The sequence below is a fragment of the Molossus molossus genome, unplaced genomic scaffold (assembly GCF_014108415.1).
Source record: "Molossus molossus isolate mMolMol1 unplaced genomic scaffold, mMolMol1.p scaffold_m16_p_10, whole genome shotgun sequence".
NCBI lineage: Eukaryota > Metazoa > Chordata > Mammalia > Chiroptera > Molossidae > Molossus > Molossus molossus.
The window spans coordinates 98,972,579-98,980,187 of NW_023425345.1; the positions used below are offsets into that span (position 1 = coordinate 98,972,579).

Below are 7,609 nucleotides of genomic sequence, written 5' to 3' on the forward strand. Positions count from 1 at the left end.
TCAATACTGCTGCCTTCGCCCCTCTGCACTGGCAGGAGCCCCCGTTTTCAAGGGACGCGACCTCAGACTGTCGCCCTCACTTTTGACGGTCTGCTAAAATTCTGGGGTCTCTGATCTCAACGACTTTGCAAGTGAGTTTGGGGTAGGGAGGGGGGGGAAGGTCTGTGGGTGTCTGCTTTGCCTGAGGAGTTGGAGACTCTCGGGGAGAAGTCAGGCCCGCGCCGCTCCGGCGGCCGCTCCGGCGTGGGGCCGGCTCGGGTTAGACACATGCACACACACCATAGAGCTCGCTTTCCCGTAGCAGCTGCTGCCTCTGCCTCTGCCTCTCCCGCCTCAGCCTCCTTGCCCGGCATCCACACACATTCAGATTTGCGCGCTGTTTCAATCCTTGATGACGTGTCCCCGGAGACAGCCAATAGCCGACGGGCTCTGGTCAGGACAATGGGAGGGAGCGGGCCAATGAGCGGGCCCCGTGAGTTGGCGGTAGCCAATAGGAGGCGCGCTGGCTGGAGAGTAATGTTACAGAGCGGAGAGAGTGAGGAGGCTGCGTCTGGCTCCCGCTCTCACAGCCATTGCAGTACATTGAGCTCCATAGAGACAGCGCCGGGGCAAGTGCGAGCCGGACGGGCACTGGGTGACTGTGTGCTCGCTGAGGGTGAGTCCGGGGCAGCGCTGCGGCGGGGAGGGCGCCTCCGGCAGCGCCCGCCTCGCGCGGCGGCGGGATCCGGCGGCCGGGAGCGGCGGGTCGGGATCCACACAAAGGCGGATGAGGGGGGACGGGGGGGAACTGCGCACGGAGCGAGCCTGGGGCGCCGAGCCCTGCCCCGCGCCGGACCCCGGCCCGAGTCGCCGAGCGCCGCAGCCCCGCGCCCGCACCGCCCACCCGCCGGCGTCCGCGCTGACTGGCGCAAAAAAAATTATTTTTATTAAAAACATTTTTAACGTGTTTTCAGCCCCCGGGCCGAGCGTTCGGGCGGCCGCCGTGCGCGGGGGGCGGCGGGAGGGCGGGCGGCGGCGCCGCCTCGGGCTGCATTGGCCGCCGCAGAGCCGGGCGCGGGGCGGGCAGCGCGGTGGGCCCGGCGGCCTGCGCCCGGGCGGCGGCGCGGCGGCGGGGGGAGCGGCGCCCTGCGCCCGCTGGAACATGGCTGACTCGCCCGGCGCTGCCGGCGGGGAGAAAACAAGGCGGCGGGCGGGCGGGCGGGGGAGTGGGGCGCGCAGTTCCGAGGCAACTTTTTTTTCCTCGCTCCGCTCCCAGCCCCGCGTTCCCCGTGCGGGGGTGGCGGGCGCGCGGGCCGCGGAGGGAGACGGGCGCGGCGGCGGCGGCGGCGGCGGCGGGCGGGGGAGGGGAGGGGAGGGTCCGGCCGCGCGCCCCCCGCCCCTCCCCCCGGCCGCAATGGCCGAGCGTGCGCCAGAGCGCGCCGCGCACCCCGCCCGCCCGCGCTCGCACTCACACACTCACACACACACACACAAAGGGAAGGAGCCATGTTCGCGCTCGCCCTCGCGGCGGCGCAGGCGGGGAAGACGCGCAGCGGCCATTCCGTGCGCGCCGGGCCGGCGGCCGCGGGCGGAGCCAGCCCCCATTTCGAGCGGGGCTTCTCCCTCGGCGAGCCCGACAAAATGGGGGCAGCGGGCGCACGTGGCGGCCCCGGGCCCGCGCCGCCCGCCGCCGCGCCGCCCGCCTCCCCCGGGCTCCTGGGGCCGAGTGGCGGGAAGGTGTGCGGAGCCCCGACGCTGGGAGCCCGCTCCGCGCGGCGCCCCAACTTTCACGGTTAAAAAAGACTCCGGTGGGGGCGGGGGTCAAGCCGAGCAGGAGTGGCTTTTGTCCCTCATCCTTGTTTACTCGGAGAAACTTCAGACCGGACGTGTGTAGTCAGAACCGAAATACGTCTCGGGCCAAGCCGATCGGAAGCAGGCTGCCTCGCGCCGGCGGCCCCGCACCCGTGCTCCGCCCCAGCCCGGGTCCCAGCCTGCGGCCTTCGCGCCGCCCTGCGCCCAGCAAAGTTTCTGCCAAGCGCGTATTTTTCAAGTAATCACCGAACTTGAGTGGCTTAGGCCCGTTATCGGGAAGGGCCTGCTTGCCACTCACTCAGGCCCGTACCTGTTTGTTCCTTAGGTCGTTCAAATCCACAAGTCAGCGCGTCAGTTTCCTGACGTTTTGTTGATTTTAAATGGTGGTGCACATTTAAAGATTTTTAAAGGGCCGCGTAGGTACTCATTCTGAGCAGACACGTGAGTACCCGTACTGTATGAGTGTGCCATTGTGTCTCCACTTTTTTGAGATCATGTGGAAGGACCGCTTTCTGCTTGGCGTTGCCTCCCGTAGAAATTGGCTATTACTACCATTTTTTGGTTTGGTGTTATGGGAGGTTGACGCCAGTCCTGTGTTTAACCAGTACTTTACTTCTCATACAGTCTCCAAGCAGTTCAAGTGCTCTGAAATGTCCTGGTTTCATGCTAACATCAAACATGTATTTTATTTTATTTTTTTAGAAAAGTAATTAAACATGGGCAAAGGAGATCCTAAGAAGCCGAGAGGCAAAATGTCATCATATGCTTTCTTTGTGCAAACTTGCCGGGAGGAGCACAAGAAGAAGCACCCAGATGCTTCAGTCAACTTCTCAGAGTTTTCTAAGAAGTGCTCAGAGAGGTGGAAGGTAAGAGGACTTAAAACATACAAAAAAAGGAGTCAACTCCAAATTAGGATTTTATTAAAAAGCCTACTGCCATTTGCATAATGTTAGAACAGGCTATTCTTAACAGACACTGGTTTTGTTCATTTTAATACTTCTGAGGACATTTGATTTAAGATTTTGTTATCAACTTAAGTTTACAAACAATTCCTTTGTAGACCATGTCTGCTAAAGAGAAAGGAAAATTTGAAGACATGGCAAAGGCGGACAAGGCCCGTTATGAAAGAGAAATGAAAACTTATATCCCCCCTAAAGGGGAAACAAAAAAGAAATTCAAGGATCCCAATGCACCCAAGAGGCCTCCGTAAGTATCTTGCTATTTTTCTTTCAAAGTATTTTGCAGTAGACTCAAATTCAGCAAGCCACCTTGTGGGTTTGGAGTGTATAAGCAAAGTTTCTTAGCTAATAGTGGCTCACATTGGTATATTTAAGTAAAATTCCTGTGGGATGGGAATTTAGCTAGAGCATTTGAATTTCATATTTGCTTTTTTCATCCATTATATTCCTAAGTGTAATTTTGAGTCTTTACTCGAGAAATATCTATCTGAAATACTTAGAGTAATTTGCAGAATGTCTTTTTGGAGCTCTAATGTTAATAGTGTCTGTTCAGCTAGTAGTGTCATGAGTTAAACAATTATAAGTTAAGTTTGGTTATGAAGGATAATTAGCATATTAAGATATTTGCATCCTATCCAATGCATGCTAGATAGTAGAAGCCGTTTTTATATAGCAATACAATACACATTTGATTGTAAACTTAACATTCCAAAATGAAATTTCTCTTTGTAGTTCGGCCTTTTTCTTGTTTTGTTCTGAGTATCGCCCAAAAATCAAAGGAGAGCATCCTGGCCTATCCATTGGTGATGTTGCAAAGAAGCTGGGAGAGATGTGGAATAACACTGCTGCAGATGACAAGCAGCCTTATGAGAAGAAGGCTGCTAAGCTGAAGGAGAAATACGAAAAGGTAAGGAATATGGATTTGCTTGGTGTAGTGATGAAAGGGTATGCCCAGTGTTAGGTTATACTTGGTACCACACCTTAATTTTCTCTTGGGGATTTCTAAAAGTTTGGGGTATAATGCAGTTTTTTGTTTTGCTTTGTTTTTAGTATAACAGCTGTATTCGGTATTTCATTAGCTATGGTCTTAAGTTCTTTTCCATCTTTCAAATTATATAACATATCAAATCACACTGGTAATTTTGTTTGTTTTTCTTTTCATTATTTGACTTGGGCAAAGGCCATACATTTAAGTTAAGTTTGTTATTCCCTATTATCTTCACATCTATTTAAAATTTCGGTAGTTTCTTTGAGTCAGATGATTAGTTGTTTTAAATGGTTGGGAACATAGTGTATAAGTAGGCTAGACAAAATAATACAGATTGTGTTCTTTATAAATATACTCTGCAACATGTATGTTCTCTCCCTTAGATAACCCCCCAAAAAACTCAATTTCAAGTTAAAAAGTTAATGTCTGTAATAAGTTGATACGAAGAAAAATCTATAATCCCTATACTTTTAATCAAAATATTAAAGTTAAATTTTAGTTTAATTATTTTAGGGAAAAGGATTTATTTCTAGATGTTTTTTAACCTAATTGCATGCTTACTTGGCAAATTATTTTACTTTTTAAACAAAATTTCTTCTTATGGATGAGGGTCTGATAATATAAACCTGTAGACTGCTTTCTTGCATTCAGAAGGTGGCAGTGTCTACCCTTTAATCAAAGTCTCTATGTTCTAGTTTCAATAAAGGAAAGTTAGTGTGTGGTGCATAATTTCACTTCAGTGAGGCGTAACACGGCAAATATTAGACCATGAATTATAATCACCTCATAGTATTTTCATATGCATTTTTCAAAGGACTGGTTATATGTGGAAGTAGAGAGAGCCTTCAGATATGTGGTGGTCTAGCATAAGGAGGATCTTGATTTTTTTTTATAGTTTTCCCATGTTACTTTATTTCTCCTTTAACTGTATTGTTTTTCCTACCAATTTCTCCTGCTCTTTATTTTGAAAGGATATTGCTGCATACCGAGCTAAAGGAAAGCCTGATGTGGCCAAAAAGGGAGTTGTCAAGGCTGAAAAAAGCAAGAAAAAGAAGGAAGAGGAGGAAGATGAGGAAGATGAAGAGGATGAAGAGGAGGAGGAAGATGAAGAAGATGAAGATGAAGAAGAAGATGATGATGATGAATAAGTTGGTTCTAGCGCAGTTTTTTTTTTTCTTGTCTATAAAGCATTTAACCCCCCTGTACACAACTCACTCCTTTTAAAGAAAAAAATTGAAATGTAAGGCTGTGTAAGATTTGTTTTTAAACTGTACAGTGTCTTTTTTTGTATAGTTAACACACTACCGAATGTGTCTTTAGATAGCCCTGTCCTGGTGGTATTTTCAATAGCCACTAACCTTGCCTGGTACAGTATGGGGGTTGTAAATTGGCATGGAAATTTAAAGCAGGTTCTTGTTGGTGCACAGCACAAATTAGTTATATATGGGGATGGTAGTTTTTTCATCTTAAGTTGTCTCTGATGCAGCTTATACGAAATAATTGTTGTTCTGTTAACTGAATACCACTCTGTAATTGCAAAAAAAGTTGCAGCTGTTTTGTTGACATTCTGAATGCTTCTAAGTAAATACAATTTTTTTTATTAGTATTGTTGTCCTTTTCATAGATCTGAAATTTTTCTTCTTGAGGGGAGCTAGTCTTGCTTTTGCCCATTTTGGATCATATGATTTATTACAGTGTTTATCTTTTCATATAGTTAGCTGATAAAAAGCTTTTGTCTACACACCCTGCGTACTCGTGATGAGGGTAATGAGAGTTGAATTGCGACGGTTTTCATCCATAACTGAAACTAAATCCTGATCAGTTGATAGAAAATTTTACATAGCCCAGTTACATTTACAAAGTGAAAAGGAACCATTCTACTCACAGCATGGGATTATTAGAATCAAACATTTTGAAAGTCTGTCCTTGAAGGACTAATAGAAAAGTATGTTCTAATCTTTACATGAGGACTCTACATTTTTTAAACTCCCATTACCATGTAATGGCAGTTATGTATGCAGTTCCCACTTAGTTTCCACATTAAAGAAGACGAGAAAGTATCCCCAAAAGCGTGAGCTTAAAATACAAGACTGCCATGTGAAGTTTCTGTTGACATTAGTCCTGGCAAAGGCTCTGAAAAAAAAAAGTGCTGACTAAATGTCTTCTTCTGTTTATCTAAACATGGATTGCTTAGGAAACTTGAGATTCCATTAAAGGTATTTTTAATTGGGCCAAATTTTAAAATTATACCACATTTAATTAAAATCAAGTATTTTCCAAATTATGGTTTGCCCCTTTATAAATCAGACATGAGGGAAGAAGACACTTAAACTTTGTTCACAGTTTGAATTGTCCAATTTATTTAAACTTGATTTTTATAAAACTCAAAACTCATTAGGGTCATATGTTTATCCGCTTAGCTGTTTAGGAAACAATTTGGCAATTTTGTGGTTTTCGACATCATTCTCTTACAGTGCCAGTGTTTTAAAATAGCGTTCTTGTAATTTTACACGCTTTTGTGATGGAGTGCTGTTTTGTTATATAATTTTGACTTGGATCTTTTCATTTGCATTTGTTTATGTAATTTCAGGAGGAATACTGAACATCTGAGTCCTCAATGATACTAATAAACTAATAATTGCAGAGGTTTTAAGTATTAGTTAAATGGCTTTCACTTAAGGTTTTAAGATTTTGTTATGTACATATATATATTTTAATCTTAGCAACGTTTAAATAAGGGCTGGCGAAGTTTTTTTTTTTTTAAATACTTTGTTTATAAATAGGTTAGTGGGTTGGTAAAAGACAGGTTTTTGTCATCTATTCCAAGTGGTCAAGTAAATAGCAAGGATGGTGATTATAAATGTAAAAAACTTAGTTTTCTAAGTCAAATGAGGACCTCAAAGCAGATTGAAATTGTGTCAGATCAAGTTTTTAGTCAAAAGGAACAAGTCAATATCATCTCAGTTATGTGAAAGTTTGCTATGGCTATAGAATCACATTTTCAAGATCAGGTGCTAGCCAGTCTGATCCCTTTAAATGTGAATTCGACCTCAAGGAAACTAATTTTAGTGGGTGTGTCATTAAAACTACCACTTTTTAAGATGTTGAGAATCGGAACAAAGTTTTTGGGCTAACTGGCTTCAGATCTTAACAGGACAAAGGACAAAATCCCTCTTCAATTTAAAAACCATTCTGTTTCAACAATAACCCCTGGAACTTGGATGTCCAAAACTCAAGTAAATGAAGGTGGAAGACAATTTTAAAGTTGATGTATAGGAACTTAATGTTTAGAAATAGTTTCAGCACTATGGGGTATAATAATATTCTTATCAAAGGTATACATTTTAGTATTAGATTTCCTGCATTTTTAAAAGCCGGAATACTGATTGGAAACTTATATAAATCCAGCTTTCTAACTTTTCTGTATAAAGGTTGAGAACTATTGGCTGGGTTGTAATCTGATGATTCTCCATCGAGGTGTTGATATTTGTCATATTAATTTTTTAGAGTGAAATCTGGAAAATCTTAGAATTCTGAGTCCTATGCATCATGGGTAAGAAATGATACAGATAAGGGTGTGATAACAGGAGCCATTTGACAAGTACTTCCCGCACTGCTTAGGGAATTGTAAATACTGCTCAGATGTTAGGGTAGTATCTAGCTATATAGAAAACTATACTCAGACAAAATAGAGATTTTTTAAGTGAAAATCATGGCCAATTCATCTGGCATCATATAATCTGTACTGAAAGCTCAAATCTAGGTCACCTTGGTACAACATACCTGAAGGGGCCTGAAGCAGCTCTTTCAGTATCAGCCAGGCACTCTGCATATGCTAGTATCACTGCAAATTTCACTAATCAAATACATC

At 44.6% G+C, this 7,609-nt stretch overlaps 1 protein-coding gene across 2 annotated transcripts; it reads left to right on the forward strand.

The window, feature by feature from the left end:
- The first annotated feature begins 515 nt into the window (after positions 1-515).
- Positions 516-6,383, forward strand: HMGB1 (high mobility group box 1). 2 transcript variants are annotated; one of them, XM_036252104.1, is made up of 5 exons: positions 516-655; positions 2,494-2,657; positions 2,852-2,997; positions 3,483-3,657; positions 4,710-6,383. In XM_036252104.1, exons 2-5 carry the CDS (start codon positions 2,508-2,510, stop codon positions 4,884-4,886), a joined length of 648 nt encoding a protein of 215 aa, XP_036107997.1. In that variant the 5' UTR covers positions 516-655; positions 2,494-2,507; the 3' UTR covers positions 4,887-6,383. The 2 variants fall into 2 exon arrangements, with proteins under 2 accessions (XP_036107997.1, XP_036107998.1); XM_036252105.1 differs by lacking the exon at positions 516-655 and adding an exon at positions 1,978-2,232.
- The last annotated feature ends 1,226 nt before the right edge of the window (positions 6,384-7,609 follow it).